This window comes from Rutilus rutilus (genome assembly GCF_951802725.1).
Source record: "Rutilus rutilus genome assembly, chromosome: 14".
Classification (NCBI taxonomy): Eukaryota; Metazoa; Chordata; class Actinopteri; order Cypriniformes; family Leuciscidae; genus Rutilus; species Rutilus rutilus.
The window spans coordinates 25320735-25339906 of NC_140219.1; the positions used below are offsets into that span (position 1 = coordinate 25320735).

General features: G+C 39.0%; 2 protein-coding genes across 2 annotated transcripts; one reads left to right on the forward strand and one right to left on the reverse strand.

Moving 5' to 3' along the window:
• The first annotated feature begins 321 nt into the window (after positions 1–321).
• On the forward strand, positions 322–6332 carry rad9a (RAD9 checkpoint clamp component A). The gene is made up of 12 exons (XM_084429448.1): positions 322–371; positions 499–652; positions 837–907; positions 1010–1132; positions 2667–2781; positions 3267–3366; positions 3459–3565; positions 3644–3750; positions 4872–4936; positions 5483–5590; positions 5681–5882; positions 5978–6332. The coding sequence occupies exons 2-12, from the start codon at positions 580–582 to the stop codon at positions 6098–6100; spliced, it is 1194 nt and encodes a 397-aa protein (XP_084285574.1). The 5' UTR covers positions 322–371; positions 499–579; the 3' UTR covers positions 6101–6332.
• Positions 6196–18904, reverse strand: tbc1d10c (TBC1 domain family, member 10C). Its single transcript, XM_084429447.1, has 10 exons — positions 18778–18904; positions 18367–18479; positions 17743–17839; positions 15453–15560; positions 14663–14769; positions 14442–14556; positions 13671–13736; positions 13406–13595; positions 11104–11264; positions 6196–9460 (listed from the first exon to the last, which is right to left on the reverse strand). Exons 2-10 carry the CDS (start codon positions 18477–18479, stop codon positions 6356–6358), a joined length of 4062 nt encoding a protein of 1353 aa, XP_084285573.1. The 5' UTR covers positions 18778–18904; the 3' UTR covers positions 6196–6355.
• Positions 18905–19172: the final 268 nt, after the last annotated feature.

The window sequence follows — 19172 nt, forward strand, 5'->3', positions numbered from 1 at the left end:
GTGCACTATGAACTGGTGTTTTTGGAGAAAGAGAGAGTGATCCTCTTTTTATGCTTTACCATAGGATATAGAATCTTGCTGTGATGCTGCTGTTACAAGACTTGTAGATGACAATTATCAAACAGCTGTTTATTTCTATTCTTATTTAAACTTATTATAAAGTATTGTGATTAATATAATTTTATTGTCATTAAACTTTAAGCGGATCTTGCAGAACCTGTTTTTGATGTTTAAGCAGTTTCCTTACGCAATTTTATGCTCAAGTTGGAACCTTCCATATTGGGGCGCTTTGTTATGACGCAAACAACTGTATCTGATACCTCCCTCTGATTGGCTAGTGCAGAAAATACGCGCCACATGTCGGATTCGAAGTAAACAAATTCTTGAATTATCAGCTTCTAACAAGTTTATCGTTGTCAGAATTATGTACTTTATGTTATGCGATAACAGATAACAGCTCTTAAACTTATCTTTACTTTCAATTTCTTGCGTTATAAGAGCCACTGGCGTCATGTAGCCGGTTCCGTGATCCGACAAATACACCAGCTTGAGCCGGAGGAAAATTAATGTAAATAATTTATGTTGTTTAAAAATAATATTGGTGACAAGCAAAATATAATGGATTGTGTTGCAACCGGAGGAAACGTTAAAGGTAATAACTGAAGCCGTTCACACAGGGCGAGACGTGTTTTTCAAAATTATATTATAATTAACGTTAAACCTAAAATGCTACTTAGAAGCTTCCTGTGTGAACTTCCCCTGCTCTGAAATAAAAAAATAAATGTATAAAATGTCTTTATGAACAGAAGTTGAGTCATGCACACTTTTTTTTGTAGTTTTAGCAAAAGCCATACACTCGCTGTCAAGAATCGGAGAGGAGCTGTATTTGGAGCCTTTGGAGGATGGGGTAACGTTATGTGTTTGATTCCAGTGTTTATGATTGTGTGTTTATGGCAGACTAATGTGAGCTGTTGAAATAATGTGACTTGTGTGTGTTCTGTGTTTTTAGTTGGCCCTTCGGTCGGTCAACTCTTCCCGGTCAGCCTTTGCCTGCTTCCTGCTGTCTCCTCTCTTCTTCCAGAAATATCAGGCTCCTTCAGACCAGAGCTTTCGCTGCAAAATACCCATCAAGGTAACATTTCCTGTTCTGTTCATTCCATCTCTGCAGTTCCTCTATATTTTGGGAACTAAATACTTGTCAGTGCACCACGTATACACTATAATGTGTCTATCAATTAAAGTCGGCATGAAACATGTTGCTATAGTGTTTTGTTCCCTATTGTTATGTATATCCGAGTGAAAGAAGTAAAATGTAGGGCGGAGCTTGATTTTGCCCATGGGGAATTGATTGGATGGTTGTGGTTTGCTATTGGTCGATCTGATGTGAGTGACAGTTTGTCCCGCCCTCGCACCAGTAAACACGTCATCTGAGATGTTTCTTCAAGAGTTATTTTAAAGGGTCACCCTCATGTCGTTGCAAACCTTTCGTTCATCTTCGAAATACAAATGAAGATCTTTTTAATGTAATCTGAGAGCTTTCTGTCCCTCCATTGACAGTTGCGCAACTACCACTTTGACACTTCAAAAGAGTTCATAAAGAGAATGTAAAACTAATCAATATGAATAGAGCGGTTTATTCCAAATTTTCTGCAGAGACTCGATTGCTTTATATGATGAACGGATTGAATTTAGTCTTTTATTCACATATAAACATTCATCAACTCACACATCAGTTGTGGTAAACGGAAGCTCAAGCATGTTCGCTTGATGTGCGAGAACCAATGAGATTCATTCTCGTGTTACGCAGCACGTTTGAGCTTCAGCAAGAACCAATGAGATTCATTCTCGTGTTACGCAGCACATTTGAGCTTCAGCAAGAACCAATGAGGTTCACTCTCGTGTTACGCAGCACGTTTGAGCTTCAGCAAGAGCCAATGAGGTTCATTCTCGTGTTACGCAGCACGTTTGAGCTTCAGCAAGAGCCAATGAGGTTCATTCTCGTGTTACGCAGCAAGTTTGAGCTTCTGCAAGAGCCAATGAGGTTCATTCTCATGTTACGCAGCACGTTTGAGCTTCAGCAAGAGCCAATGAGGTTCATTCTCGTGTTACGCAGCAAGTTTGAGCTTCTGCAAGAGCCAATGAGGTTCATTCTCATGTTACGCAGCACGTTTGAGCTTCAGCAAGAACCAATGAGGTTCATTCTCGTGTTACGCATCACGTTTGAGCTTCAGCAAGAGCCAATGAGGTTCATTCTAATTACGCAGCACGTTTGAGCTTCAGCAAGAGCCAATGAGGTTCATTCTAATTACGCAGCACGTTTGAGCTTCAGCAAGAACCAATGAGGTTCATTCTAATTACGCAGCACGTTTGAGCTTCAGCAAGAGCCAATGAGGTTCATTCTAATTACGCAGCACGTTTGAGCTTCAGCAAGAGCCAATGAGGTTCATTCTAATTACGCAGCACGTTTGAGCTTCAGCAAGAGCCAATGAGGTTCATTCTAATTACGCAGCACGTTTGAGCTTCAGCAAGAACCAATGAGGTTCATTCTCGTGTTATGCAGCATGTTTGAGCTTCTGCAATGAACCAATGAGGTTCACTCTCATGTTACGCAGCACGTTTGAGCTTCAGAATGTAAAATCGTCTTGTCTTTTTCTTGTGTTCTTCAGAGTGTTCAGGCTGTGTTCAAGTCCCTGTCGTCTCTGGATCGCTCCGTAGAAAAGTGCCGTCTTCAGTTGAACAGTGAAAAGAGTCGGTTGACCATAACTCTGCACTGTAAACACGGTAAAAACGTTTCCCAAAAAACATTGTTACATGCTTTTTGTTACTAGGATTAAATATAAACTATATCATCACAAAGCTCTCTATATAAAGTTGAGTATATAAATGATGTATATCCAACTTATCCACATACATACAGTAGTCTCACGTAAAGCAATATATTCTATATAGCAAATCTCAACGGCTTGATTGCTTGTATCATTGCAAAATGTAAACTATTATCACCAATCTCTAATCTGCTAAATGCGACTATATGGCATAAATATATTTAAATACTATACACATTAACATCATGATTTTCTGTAAAGCCACATTGAATGAATGTGTATTGTGCAAAGCGCTACACAAATACATTTTACTTGACTTGATTAACCTTTATTATGGTATTGTACACAAATACATTTTATTTCATAATAAACTTGTTACAAATCTTGCATAGAAACGGCATGTTCTACAGTACGATCAACCTAACTGTGTGTTTGTTACAGGGCTCTTGAAAACACATAATTTGTCCTTTCAGGACTGTGAGAGTTTGCAGGCCGTGTTTGATAAAGAAAGCTGTGCAAACGTGCTACAAGCTCAACCCAGGTTTACATTAATCTTAATACCTCAATATTAATACCAACCCATTTGCAGTTCCTTTCAGAGTGTGTTTAATGATGTTCTGTTGTTTACTGTAGGCTGATGGTGGACACGGTTCTGCATTTCCCTCCATCTCAGGAGGAGGTGACTCTGTCTGTGAGCAGCGATCGAGTGTTGCTCAGGAACCACGTCGAGGACGACGCAGGTATCAGTGGTTTCAGACTTCATTCTGCTGCTTTGCAGAAAACAAATCATGTCAAGTCAACGTTTTTTCCTCTCTCAGACCCGTCACGGGCGATGATGACCGAACTGTGTTTGAGCTCGGAGGAGTTTGATCATTTTGCCATCAGCACTCAGACCAGCATCACCTTCTGCCTCAAAGAGCTCAGGGTGAGTGTGAACTCACACAAACATCAACATATACTAACACAAAGAAAGAAAACACATCTAGCACAGTGTGACATATTTCTGTAAGCATAATAATCACTGCAATAATGATCCAATCATTGACTCTTAAGCATTTGCCCATTTAAATCCAAACAGCGACTTGGCCGTGCAGTGATTATAGTATGCTTTGTCTGTTGTTGTTATACTGATGTTTTTAAGAAAGTTTGTACGGTAACCTTGAGTGTCGTAAAAGGCGCTTATAAATACAATTTATTATTACTTCTTCTTATAATCATTTATAATTTTTTTTGAAGGTTGAAATGTGAGATTCATCATTTTCTAAAACTTTTGTTAAATTGTCATCATCATTTTTATGGTTTCGCGTTTTACCTTAAAACGGCCCTTGCCCTACATTCACCTAGCCTGGCTAACGTCAGACCTCGTCTCATTGAGACGTGGTCTGGGAACCACATGTTCATTTTCTCGTATTTGAGGCGTGGTTTACGAATGCCCAGAGCCGTTTATTGGGCGCTACGAATGTCTATCAAATGCGCCTGTACGTAGCTCATAGCCAATCGTTTCAATTATACCAGATGACGTTTGTAGAGCGACAGAAATTCGACGAGGAAGAAGACGATGGGTCAGAGATTTATGTGTACACGATGGCGTTCAGCGACTAAACTACTTAGAACACTATCTAAGGCCTCATCGAAAGGTAACTTAGCGTCTGATGCCATGTTGGATCCATAGATATAAACAAACTGCTTCGGTGTGTCGCATAGATGTCGTCATCGTCTTGCTGCTCCCTCCCCATTCTGTGATTGGTTCCCTTTTTGAGGGGAAAATCTGGTCCATGGTGTCCAGGCTGCCTAGCAGCGTGAATAAAATCAGCATGGGGAAACCCAGGATAACATTCACCTACATTTGACTTACATTTTTTGAATTAGTTTTTAATTGCCCTGATTAATCATGCACAAGAAGAAAAGATACATTTGTTATAGTAAAAAACTTGATTGGTGTCAAATTTAATGTTTGATTTTGTCTTTTTTATCATTTAACCTTGACTTTTGCCATTGAATGCTATAGCTTTACTTTTTTTTTTTTTTTTTCTGGTTTTCCATCAGGGTTTGCTTGTATTTGCTGAGTCATCTGGTCTTCCAATCTCTATGTATTTTGATGAGCCAGGCAGGTTAGTTTATATTTGCTCATGAACTAGCCCAATTCACGTTTTATCCACTTAAATTTTTTTTTTTTTTTTTTTAATGATCAAAAATGCTATACACTACCATTGAAAAGTTTCAAATATTATTACAATGTAAAATAACTGTTTTATTTTTTAATATAATATTTTAATATTTGTAATTATATGTAGTGTATTCCTGTGATCAAAGCTGAATTTTCAGCATCATTACTCCAGTCTTCAGTGTCACGTGATCCTTCAGAAATCACTCTAATATGATGATTTGATGCTCAAGAAACATTATTATCAGTGTTGTGCTGTTATCAACATTGTTGTGGAATCAGTGATATTTAATGAAAAGAAAGTTCAAAAGAACAGCATTTATTTGAAATAGAAATCTTTTGTAACATTATAAATGTTTAATTTCATGTGTTCATAAAAGAATGAATTTCTATTAAAAATATACTGAGCTCAAACTTTTGAACAGTAGTGTGTATGTTTAAAAACGGTATCACAGTGTATTCTCACCTGTGTGTGTATGCGATTGTGTTTAAGTCCAGTAATCCTGAGTGTAACAGACAGTGTTCTGGAGGCTAATTTTGTCCTCGCTACACTGTCAGAGGACTCGCATCCAAAGAACCACGGCAAATCCAACACAAAACAGTACGTCAAATCATGAAATATGGAATATAATCAATCCTATAAACGTTAAGATTCATTTCTAGTTGGTACTTTTATCGTTTTCCCCCTCAGCCCTGATACCGAGCAACCAACAGACGACTTCATGAATGACGACATGGACTCATTTCTCATCGCCATGGAGACCAGCGAACTACCTGGACCGTCACATGCACCCACATCCCCCCCGCACCCTGTCCCCACCAATAACAGAAAGCACCCAGCCAGCGAAGAGGAGCAGGAGGAAGCACTTGCAGAAGGACCTCCCAACAAAAAGGTACTATAATCTTTTAAATGAAACATTTGTTTAAAAACATAAAACTTAATGCCCGTATCTCACTGATTATTTATCCCTCCCTTCTTCTCTTTCAGTTTTGTTCACTTTTCTTCGGTTCAGTTCTGCCCACGCTGTCTCAGCTGACCAATCAGACGATACAGAGCCAGGAAGTGCTCGCAAGTGACAGCGAAGACGAAAACCAGGCAGAAACATCATAACCGCCCCGTCGATTGAACTCAGAAGTGAACGGTGTGGAAAGAGACTCCCACATGCAGCCTCACAAAGACCGCTAAAGACATTTACACACACACACTTCTCCTCCTGATTTTATTTTTCTATCGAAATAATAATGGGTTTAAACCAAGAGATGAAGCAGTGAAATATAACAAGCCACGTCAAATCATTGCACAGCTCACATTAAAACATCTCACTCCCACTGTGAAATGCGAATATTTGATCAAGTCTCTGATTATTTAGAAATAATTGTCAGAAAAAGGGTCAGAGTTTCTCCTGGAGCGAGATTGAGTCTGAGAGTCGCTGTTCCCCGTGGACACGACGTCATCGACACACTTCTTGCTGAGCACCTGGAAACTCTTCCCTCGTGTCTGAGGCTTTTTCCTCTCTTTTCCTTTGTCCTTTTCCATCTCTTTCTCTCGTTTCTTTCTGTCTTTCTCTTCCCTTTCTTTTCGCTCTTTCTCCCTCTTCCGCCTCCTCCTCTCTTTCGCCGTCAGTTTCTCCTCTTTCTCGCTAAAGTCCTGGATGAGGATTTTGGGGATGGGGGTTTTACTGGTCTCCCCACGGAGGCGACGGAACAGACCCAGACGTTTTGGATTGTCTGACTTTGTCGGTGAGCTAGGCTGAGCTTGTGTGTCTTGTGTAAGTGTGTGTGTCATATTTTCTGAAGGCATGTGTCCCTGCTGCTGTGGCTCTCTGAAGGTGTCCTCAGAGAGGATTGTGGGATAGGAAACCCGCGAGCTGGAAGTCCTTCGCACACGGAGCTGAGCTGGCGGGACGTTTGGGGATTTTGAAGATTGAATTAAAGACGGAGACTCTGAACCCTGGCTGTTTCCTGGTATTGCACATTCACTGTCATGAGGATTGCCAGATCCAACAGCACAATCCTCTGTATTACACTCAGGGTTGCAAGATCCAGCAGTCACATGATCTCTGTTGGTCTCTGGGTTGTCAGATTCAGTTGCGACATGCACCGCTTTGTAATCTGGGTTGCCAGATACAACAGCTGAATCTTCTTTATTACTCTCTGGGTTGCCAGATCCAGTTGTAACATGCACATCACTGCATTCTGGGTTGCCAGATCCAACATCCGGGTCTATTATATTACTCTCTGGGTTGCCAGATGTAGTTTTATCATGCACATCACTGCATTCTGGGTTGCCAGATCCAACATCCGGGTCTATTATATTACTCTCTGGGTTGCCAGATGTAGTTTTATCATGCACATCACTGCATTCTGGGTTGCCAGATCCAACATCCGGGTCTATTATATTACTCTCTGGGTTGCCAAATGTAGTTTTATCATGCACATCACTGCATTCTGGGTTGCCAGGTCCAACAGCAATTTCCACCTCATTGCTTTCTGTTTTTTCAGATTCAGTGATAACATCTGTCACGTTGCTTTCAGGGTTGCCAATAGCAGAATCCACTATATTGCTCTCAGGGTTGCCAGATTCACTTCCAACAGGCACTTTTCTGCTCTCTGGATTGCCAGATTCAACAGTAATTTCCACAGCATTGCTTTCTTTGCCACGTTCAGTGGTAAAATCTATGGTGTTGCTTTCAGGGTTGTCAGATTCTGGAGAAACATGCATTTCATTGCTTCTTTCTGAGAGGATAGTATCATCCTCTGCATTGTGTGCGAGGTTGCTCGATTCTTCAGTTGTATTGACTTCACAACATATTGTATTTTCAGATCCTGATGATTTAATTTCTTCACTATTTTCGAGATTGATTTCACCGATTTCTTTGTTACTAGATGTGGGAACAGCGGCAGCATCCTTGTCACTGTTTTCAGAGTGTCTTGATGCTACTGTTGCTTCTGGTTCAAGGGTGTCGGTGCCATCAGCAGGATTCGTTTCAATCTGCTCTGGGTTGCCAGATCCTACCGTATCCTTCACAGTGGAATCCATTGGACAGTGCACTAACTCTTCGGATGTAACGGTAGCATCCATGTCATTGTGCTCCGGCTCGCTTGATTGGGATTGCTGTACGGGATCTGGATACTCAGTTTCACTCTCTTCTTCAGTTTGTAAGAAGGATGCTTCAGATGTTTGCAATGGGTTATTGTCTCTCTCTTCTAAGCTTATATCTTGCCTTTCTTCCTCCAATCGCTTGTCATCTTTCTCCTCACACATCTTTGAAGGCTCTGTTATCTCTTTGGTTTCCTTTGTCTCCTCAGGGAGAACATTAAACTCTTCTTGCTGAAAACCTTCCTCCTCGTCTACATCACCAGGCTCTTCATCTTCCTCTGTCACTGTGTGCATGTACAAATCCTCTTCTTTCTGCCTTTCTGAATGTTCATGTTCTTCATGTGAATCGCTAGATGTTTCGTCCTGGACAACATGTGTCTGTACCTCTTTCTCTGGGATACTTTCCTCATTTTGCAAATTGTCTTCCGGTTTTATGACAATTGGCAACCTATCTTCTGTTTCTTCTTGTCGTTCACAGTGGTCTGTTTGTATTTCTACTTCCTGGATGTTGCTATCTGGCTGTGTTTCCTCTTCCTGTTTACTGAAAACAGTCTGTATATCTTCTTCCTGTGGTGTTTCAACAGGTGAACTTTCTTCTGGCTCTGAAGTCTTCTCTTCCACAGTCTGTTCATCTTGACATGTCTGATTGTTTGTATTCTGTTCAGTTTGATTTGTTGGTGCTTCTCTGCTCTTTTCATCTTGACCTCTGTCTTTTTCTATATTCTGTTCATCCTGCTGTCCTTGCGTTTCTGTACTCGGTTCATCTTGGTTTGTGTTCTGTTCATGATGGTGTGTCTCCTCAACCTCAGCTTGTGTTGTTGCTGAATTATCTTTCTGTTGGTTTAAAGATGCCTCTGTGTGCTCTTTCTCAAAAACATCAGAGTCGATACTAGAGGACACCACCACTGAGATGTTTGGATGTGTGTTGTGGTCTTTGTGTTTGTGTGTAGAGAGCTCATCTGTTAGCCTGTCCCGTTTGTCCCTTTGCTCCCCAACGATACCACACATACTCTTCCTCCTCCTCATCTCCTCTTCGTCGCTCTCCTCCATCAGACTATGTGAGAACTTTCTTCCTCCTCCATCCCACTCCTCTGTGTCAGTCTTACTGCTCCTCTTCCTCCATTTCTTGCGCAGAACCGAAGGAGAAAGAGAAGAATGTGAGCGCATTAGAGGAATAATCAGGCTCCCCTTCTGTCGCTCCTTCTTTTCGTGTTCCTTTTGTTTATCCTGCACTCTTTCCCATGCCATCCGGTATCCATAACAGCGCCCTCGTGGGTCAAAGGTCGAGTTCGGTCTGTCTGTCTTCCATTTCTCCAGCTCTTTCTCTGTTTGTTTTTGCAGGTCCGACAGGGACAGGGACACTGAACATACCTAAGGGGTGCAATAGTATTTTTGAGTAAAGAAATCTATCAGGACTTAAGGCCTGTTCACATTAACAGGAATGTTTGGAATTAAAATTTTCTTTTCAGTCTAAATGTGCAATCACATTAGCAAAATTTCACGGACAAAAAAGATCCATTGTCAATAGTGTAACCTTGTATGAAGCTCACACATCACTGTCAAACCAATCAGCTTTCTGTTTTTCAATGCGACAAACTGTGAAATCTGCTTGGGGAAAACACAAATTTCCCATACGCGTGGATTCCTATTGAAATGACTGGATTTTGCCCGTGAAAAATTGTTAAATAACACTAAATGTGGTTATTTTAGTGATAAAAATCATAACCTTAGTTATTCATAACCCTTAATGATTAAAAAAACAGCAGACGTCCGGAATGAAAATTCTGTTTCACTCTCTGACAGTAGGTGGCAGTTATAGAAAAACATAAATACCCCGGTTACCCCGGTTCGCCTCGTTGGTTGTAGAACAAATGAGTGGTGTATAAGCGAAGCTATCAGGCTAATCGGATGTCTATATGCTATCCTAATGTATAAGCTAACTAAAACAAACATTGATGGTCATTATAACACTCACTGCCTGGCCAAAAAAAAAAAGTCACTGTTTGGATTTAAATTTAATTTTGGATTTAAAAGTCAATGATTGGATCATTATTGCAGTGATTATGATGTTTTTAGCATGTTATATGTTTGGTGACAGTTCTTCTAACTCTAACTGATGGAGTGTGTAGCTTTTTTATTTCTTAAACCAGGAAGACACATCATGGCCATATTCCAGGCAAGATTCATCAGGCTCAAATTGTGTAATAATGGTTGGGAGGGATCATGAAGAATCATTTTCACACATGAATCGTCTCCTCAGAGGCCAGACTTTAAATTCAGTGAAAGTCTTTGGGATGTGCTGGAGGAGACTTTACAGAGCGCTGGACTCTTGCAAGATCTGGACCAAAAATTGATGCACCTCTTGATGGAAATAACATCACAACATTTATTTCCATCACAAGGTGCATCCATTTTTTTGGTTAAGATCTTGTATTGACAAGGCAAGAGTCAAGAATAACTTGGGGTTAGAAGAACTGTTGCTAGGACATAATAATCACAGCAATAATGATCCAATTGCCAATTTAACTCCAAACCGGGCAGTGTAGCCCTAATGACATATAATGTGATTATGTAGGAATTGAAATCAGGCGACTGTATCCATTAAACATTCTCAATGGGATCAGTCGGGGTCCTTATGGAGATCTGGTTTTGAGAAAGGACCAAATTTCTGACGATACAGTTTCTGTATTCTTCCTCTGCTATTTACTGTAACATACCAAGATAGTCCTTTCATGGGCGCCAACACGTCATGGTTTTATTTAACAGACGCGGCTCTGGGCATACGGTCAAAAGCACAAATCTTATTGCTTGTTCAGGTTTCTGAGAGATGAGAACACCCCTCCGTAGAAAACATCCGTTGCATTGACAGCATGCGAATGTTCATTTTAGTCTAAATATAACCATCATTCATCAAATTAAAATGTTTATCGCACCGGATTTTCGCACGGAACATTCATTTTGGTGTGAACAGGCCTTTATTTAGATGAGTTGAAATACAATATCAGTGATATTACCTCATGGATAAAGGCATCAGTCTGCTCATTTTGGACACGCTCTTTAACACCTCGCAGTCGCTCCAGGGTTTCCATCTGTCCATCACACTCTTTTCGCTGTCGTCCCTCTCCCAGACATCGCCGCACCAGCACTACAGCAACCTGAAACAAAACACGCACACCTGCCACACACACACACCAGCTGTGGTCACCACATGGACTCAATTAAATGGACAAATCATGAACTCCAGAAGTGTTAAAACCTTTTTCTGCTGTGCAACAGAGCTGAAGGAGAGAAACAGGATGGAAACCTCAAGGCTAAACATTATAAATACACTCAGCACTGAAACTAAACGAACTCTGAAACTAAAATGCTCTAATCTACGGAAGCTTGTTTCCACCACTGAATAAAAATAAACGAGGTAATTGCGACCTTTTATCTCATAATCCAGACTTTTTTTCTCAGAATTGCGAGATATAAACTCACAATTGCAAGGGAAAAAAGTCATTTGTGAGATAAAAAGTTGCAATTATCTTTTAAATAGTTTTTTTTCTGTGGCGGAAACAAGCTTCCATACTAATCTGCTAATATGAGAGCCAAAAATAAATGCTTCTGACCTCATGGTCATGGTTTTAACTGCTTAAAATGGTGGCGGTAGGAAGTCCCACACGTCAGTTAGATGAGACAATAGTTTTTTATTTATATCATTGGATATTTAACATATGTTAATCAAGCAGGTCTGAGTTGTACTTGCATAATTAGAAAAGAGACTGCAACTGTTGGTTTCTGGAAGTAAAAACATTTGTTTTCTCAATAGGGAAATTGTTTTTGAACGATAACTTATAAACCTTTAAAAACAGACCTTCAGTAAGTTCTGAGGTTGTTAATCGATGGTAAATGCTCTGCATTATTTTAACTTTAGTTTTTTTTTTTAAATGCTCGTATTTAACAGCAGAATTCTTGGTTAAAAACTACATTACCCATGATTCTACAGAAAAACTCAAGAGAATTGCAACAAGCAAATTGTGCCAAAAGTCTCGGACAGTCCCGCGAAGCACTGCGAATGACGAAATTGAGTCAGTGTCAATACGCTACTCCCTTAACTACAGTAGTCAACATTTGAAATGGATCAAAAAAGTTCATCAAAGTTGGGTATTATTCAAAATTCATGTATAACTTCGATGGAAGGTTTTGATCCACTTCAAATGTTGACTACTGTTCTTAAATATGTGTTTATATGTGCACATTTTGCAATAAAAAAAGAAAATTATAGCGTTTCTATATATAATAAATATCCTTAAATTAAGTTTTATACTTCTCCATGGTTTTTAATTCGATTGTGATTTGCAATGCTTCATGGGATTGGAGTTATTTCCCTCACTAAAGCCATTAAGTAAACAGTTTGGAACTTTTTTTCAGTTTCAAACACCTTTTTGCTTCAAATAGAAGTTTGTAATGTTGTGATGTACCTCCTTGCTGGTTGGTTTGGCCCATAGATCATTAAAACTCTTTAACAAAGACTCCAGAAAATTAATTAATGAAAAAAAAAACAAAAAAAACTTTCTGAACCATTGAAAAAGTGAACCACTGTCTCCATTCGTAGCTGACCAGGGGCTTTGCCAAGATGGCCGACAAGCCAACTGACTTGCCTTAAAAGGATTTTGATACTTCGTACATAATCACAGTAAAGCTCCAATTGTATGACACTTTTTGTTGCAGAATAATAAGGGTGGGTGACAAATACTTTTGTAAAAAGGGAATTATTTGTAAGCAAAATTGGCATCTAGCATTGAGTAATTCATCATCTAAGTGTCAGTATAATGTCTAAAGCCAGGTTTACACTGTACGACTGTGGCCCCTATTTGGCCGTCGGAGACCAATTTTGAGAATCTTAAATGGTTCCTCTGATCCTGGGCCAAAATCTGAAGTCGCTGATCGCTAGTTTGACACGTTCGTCGACAGGTGATTAATGACCATTGCGATCCAATTTTTACCTCCGACGAAATTCTGCCAGTGTCAGAAGTTTTGAGGCTCAGTCCTGCACTTTGACTTCTCCTACAACAACCATCAAATTAAAAACCAATAGGACCGCGCAGAACCTGATGACGTTCTTGTGTGCGTCCGTTTTTAACGCATCTTGACTCAAGTACAGTTTGACATTGAAGACAACTGAGATCCTACAGCGTGACATGGCTTACAGCGGGGATCATGTTCGTACAATCTGACAATCAACAGTCATGAAGGACTATCATAAATCGTACAGTGTGCACCCGACTTAAGACCACAGTCAAATCTTGCAAATATATATAGTTGAAAACAAACCATAACAGAAAAAGAGATCCCAGACTCTGAGCAAAGTGTTGAAAGGCAGGTGACGGCTGTACAGACACATCAGCCAATCAGTGGCAAACATGAGAGGCTCCACCCCCTGATTCTGCAGGTGTTTGTGTGCAGCTGGACACAGCTTTTTTAACACACTTGAGAGAACAGCAGCGTCGAATAAAACACCTTCCTAAAGAGAAAGGATAATGAAACTGTATCTATCAATTTTCATACACATTTAACCGTTACTGTAAAGATGCCCTACCAGCAGAGGACTGTAGTATCCAGGGAGGTAGAGCTCACTAATCTGCACCAGACACCAGAACGCCTCCTTAAACAGAAAGAAAATCAGTTACGCAATGTCATGCTAGCATTCGTCATGCTAGCATTCAATGCTAACTATTTCTGCAGTAGCATATACATATCATTTCTGGAATAATAGCTGGATCCCAATCACAAAATGAGGTCATGTGGCAATAAATGGTAGTACACTACTATTTGAAATGTTTATCATTGCATATGTGTATATAAATGCATTAAAAAATGACAGGTAGTGTAGTATTCATTTGCAAACTTATACATAGATCATCTGTTATATGATCTATATATGCTACCATTTAAATTATTTAAAAAATATGAATCAGCACAACTGTTTTCAACATTGATAATAAGAAATGTTTCTTGAGCATCAAATCATCATATTAGAATGATTTCTGAAGGATCATGTGACACTGAAGACTGGAGTAATGATGCTGAAAATTCAGCTTTGCATCACAGGAATAAATTACATGCATTCAAACAGTTCTTTTAGATTGTAATAATAATTTACAATATCACTGTTTTTTACTGTATTTTTTGATCAAATAAATGCAGCCTTGCTGAGCATAAGCTGCTTCTTTCAAAGACATTAAAATCTTACTGACCCCAAACTTTTGTACGGTAGCGTACATTATGAATGTGCCGCCTTTTGCGTATTATTTGGTTGTTTATTGTGTAATAGCTCTCATGTACTGTATAGTCATGACAGGAGTGGTACCTCAGCAGGCATGTTCATCAGAAGGACCGCGGCCACCGGACCCTGTGCCTGACAGTAGCCCTCTTCGGGACGGTACTGAGTGTACGCTTTCAGGACCTCCAGCAAGTCCTTCTGACTACTCATACAGAGAGCAGACAGAAGCAGACACAGAATGAGAAATGTTGTGATTTATAATGCAACAGAGCACACTGCATTCAGCACGGGAAGGGAAAGGACAGTACCCATGGCCGTCTTTGGACTGGAACATCTCATGGAAGGGAAATTGTCTGTCTGTGTCTCTTTTGATGACATCGGTCCATCCGTGATGATCTGGAGCTTCGACTAGACGCTAACACAGAACAAACAGGGCTTATAACACTGCCTGGCCAAAAAAAAAAGTTTGGATGTTTGGATTTAAATTGGCAAATGCTTAAGAGTGGATCAATATTGCAGTGTTTGGCAACAGTTCTTCTAACCCTAAGTTATTCTTGACTCTTGCCTTGTCAGTACAAGATCTTGATCAAAAAAAAATGGATGCACCTCGTGATGGAAATAAATGTTGTGATGTTATTTCCATCAAGAGGTGCATCAATTTTTGGTCCAGATCTTGTATTGACAATACAAGGGTCCAGCGCTCTGTAAAGTCTCCTCCAGCACATCCCAAAGACTTTCACTGAATTTAAAGTCTGGACTCAGAGGAGACGATTCATGTGTGAAAATGATTCTTCATGATCCTCCCAACCATTATTACACAATTTGAGCCTGATGAATCTTGACATTGCCATCCTGGAATATGGCCATGATGTGTCTTCCTGGTTTAAGAAATAAAAAGCTACACACTCCATCAGGTAGAGTTAGAAGAACTGTCGCCAAACATATAACATGCTAGAAACATAATAATCACATCAATAATGATCCAATCACAGACTCTTAAGCATTTGCCTATTTAAATACAAACAGCATTTTTTTTTTTTTTGGCCAGGCAGTGTATAAGAATATAAAAACATGATACAAATACAACCAATCACTTACTTTGTAGAGTTCATGGTTTTTGTCTTTTCTATCCTTAGCACCACAGAGCAGAGGCCAGCCCTTTGCCCTGACGGATGCTGGGATGCCCTTCTGACATTGACCTTTGACCTGAGACAAAGGAAGAGAGCTGAGCGATGTGGCTGGCCATTGTAAAACTTATGCTAACAATTAAATGCTCTTTTGACTGCAAATGAATCCAAAATTCTTGGATATTTTAGCATATTCAGAAAAAAAATCTGATTAAGCATTTCTTTAATAATTAACTTACCCAAATGCGTTAAAGGGATAGTTCACTCAAAAATGAAAATTGTGTCATTACCTATTCACCCTCAAGTTTATCCAAACCTACATGAGTTTCTTTTTATGTTGAACACGAAAGATGATATTTTAAAGAATGTTGGTAACCAGAGAGTTTACGGCACCCACTGACTTCCATAGTAGGGGGAAAAAGTAGAAGTCAATGGGTGCCGTAAACTGATTACCAACATTCTTTAAAATATCTTCTTTTGTGTTTAGCAGAAGAAACAAACTCATACTGGTTAAGAACAACATGAGGGTGAGTAATGACATTTTTGGGTGAACTATCCATTTAAATACGATGATCCCAAATCTTACATATGGAGGAATTTGGCACTCATTTGCTGTCTGCAGTATTTGACATTCAACATCCTGTATCATATGTGGGCCCACTGACAATGACATATGAGGTTTCAAACATTAATCAACTGAAAAATCAATGCTCAAAGAATCAATACGATCAGAAACAGCTGGGCTATTTACACATTAACTCATTATTGATTTATCAATTTATAAGTTCCACAAATAGCCTTCTACAATCTACAGCTGTTAGACTTACAAATCACTTGAAAATGTTATGCTGTCCCTTGTGAAAAAGAAGTGCTCTTAATTGTATTGAATGTGCACTTGTAGTGTTTCAAATCTTAAAAGTATATTTTAAAAAACTGTTCTTGAAGGCAATCTAATATTAATGAAATAAAATGCACTTAAGTGTATTTAAAGAGACTCTTAACACACTTAAGTACACTTTGTAATAATGTCAGATTGAAAGTATTACGTTAAAGTACATTTTAAATCATTGTTTTATTAATATTTTGGCATGCTTTAAAAGTACACTTGATGTTGACTAACATACTAAAGCACACGTAAAACACTTGATTATAATCATAACTGTAGTGTCTTATTCAATATTACACTTACAGTTAAAATATTGTTCATTTATTCAAATGCAACGTCATTATTGCAAATGTGGAATGACAAATTGTCATACAACATGTCATACAAATTCATGACATGCAGAGAAACAGAAAGATTAAAGTATATATTAGTTTACCATAAATTATATATGAAAAGATGTACTAAATACATAAGTGAGTCAAAAAAACATTCAGCGAAGCATTTATACATTTCCACAATAATACATTTGAATTTAATATTCAAATAACAAGCAATTAAGTGTCCTAAAACATTACATTCAGTTTGTGCTTATGTATGGGATAAGTAAAAAGTGAACAGTTGGATCAACTTTTAAAAAATTACTTAAATTGGTAACACCTAAAGAAATTAAGTTTTCTCAACTTAAATTATCACGTTTTATCATGAAAAACGTGATCATTTAAGTTGAGAAAACTTAATTTCTTTAGGTGTTACCAATTTAAGTAATTTTTTTAAGTTGATCCAACTGTTCACTTTTTACAGTGATGTTGTACTAAACAGAAGTATAATACATATACTACATACTACACATAATAGTACACTGTAAAAAATTAAATTGGATTCAACTTAAAAAAGTGTGTTCATGCTGCCATAAAATTTTAAGTTTAGTCAACACAAATATTCAAGTTGTCACTTAGTACAACTTACTTTTTTAAGTTGAAACAACAGAGTATATTAAGTATTAAAAATATGCTAAAGTGTACTTCTTTTTCACAAGGGATTGGCACATGATTACTCATTATATCATTGCACGATTATAAAGTTGATTGATTTAACATTTTTTGAAGAAAAGTGGTGTGCCACCACCACAACGTTTGATTTCGCTTGATAATTTTCCATGCTTTTCCATGTGAATTGTAAAAGTCTCCTATATGCTAAATACGAATTCCTCACGTTTCTATGAGGTTTTCAATAGTGTAGATATAGAAAGAATATTCAATCAATATCAGAATGATGGGTGGGCGCCTAACGTAATATTTGAAATGTGCCAGATGTATATATGATCATTCTTGCTAAAATATGCAAACACAAGTCAACAACAGCGAGATAGACACACCTTGTTGCTCTTTTTCTCCATCACTTGCTCCCATTGAGTCATGAGGCTGAGCCATTTGGACTCTCGATGTCTCACTAACTCTGGACATGGACTGTCACTGTCAACGACACACACACACACACACACAATCAGCAATACTACACCACTATACTGCAGCATACTTCAGTCTCAACTACAGTGCAATGAGACTGGGACTGTGCAGTCAGTGTGAATAACATTTTCCAATGAAGCAGAGAATCACACACCTCTACCCTGCTTCCTAACTCACTCTCACTAAAGACGTCTCCATACCAGTGCAGAGCATAAGTGTCATAAGAGGCAAACACACAGAAAACAGGAAACCACACTCTGACAGGCCAGATATCTCTATAGCAACATGACAGGATGTTGAGAAGGAGAAAACTAGAGTAAGAGGTGCAAAAGGTAACGGCTGCTTATAAGATTGTGAGTTGTGTCTGAATTATCAATGCAACACAGGATACAAAATGCCTTGACCACAGATCAGACATTGTATAGCACACACCGTGCTCAACTAGGGCTTTTTGGGAGTGATAAACACTTAAATCAACCTCCACCCAAGCTCTAAGCTGTGATAGACGTGAGTGAACGGACATCAACACGGACCTGTCAGTTTCTCCATTTCCTAGAATGAAGCCAAAGCGGTTAGTCTCCAAGACCGTGACCTCCGGCCCATGATTCCCCTCCTCATCCTCGCTGTGGTCCGGTTTAACAGACATCTATGTGTGTGTGTGTGAGAGAGAGAGAGAGAGAGAGAGAGAGAGAGCGATACATCCAGAAACATGTCACATTTGATAACGAATGGATTTCTATGTCAATCTCATTTCAGGTTAGCAAACAAGTGCCATTTCAGCTGCACGACACAACATACATGGCAAAGTTCTGGTAGAAGAAAGAACTTGTAGTATGAATTGATCTGAAATGAAACCCTGTCTGCTATTGCACATTAGGCAGGGAGTTTTCACAAATACAATAGAACAATAGAAAAACAAAAAAGGTCAATAAAGCAAACGTTACCTTCACGCTTCTGCCACACTGAAAGGTGCAGTTGTCCTCTGATGGGAGGGAAGACAACTGAAACTAAGACTTCCGCTGTAAAGTCAGCTAGTGTGCGGTTGTGCATGCGTGTGTGCGTGTGTGTGTGTGTGTGTGTGTGTGGTTTTGCGCGCATGTGTGTGTGTTTGAATCACTTATGGCTGGAGGACACGGATTGTAGGTTGCAGGTTGGTTCTTTCTTTATTATGAAAATCTAATAGGCCAGTGATTTCTTGTGTTAACCATCATAAGGAAGTGAGAGTGCAGTTTCACTAGTGCACTGCGATGTGATGATGCCATACTTCATGTACAACTATTCCAACCTCATATTTATTGAGAGACTACACTGAATACTTTTAAATATGTATTTGACACTT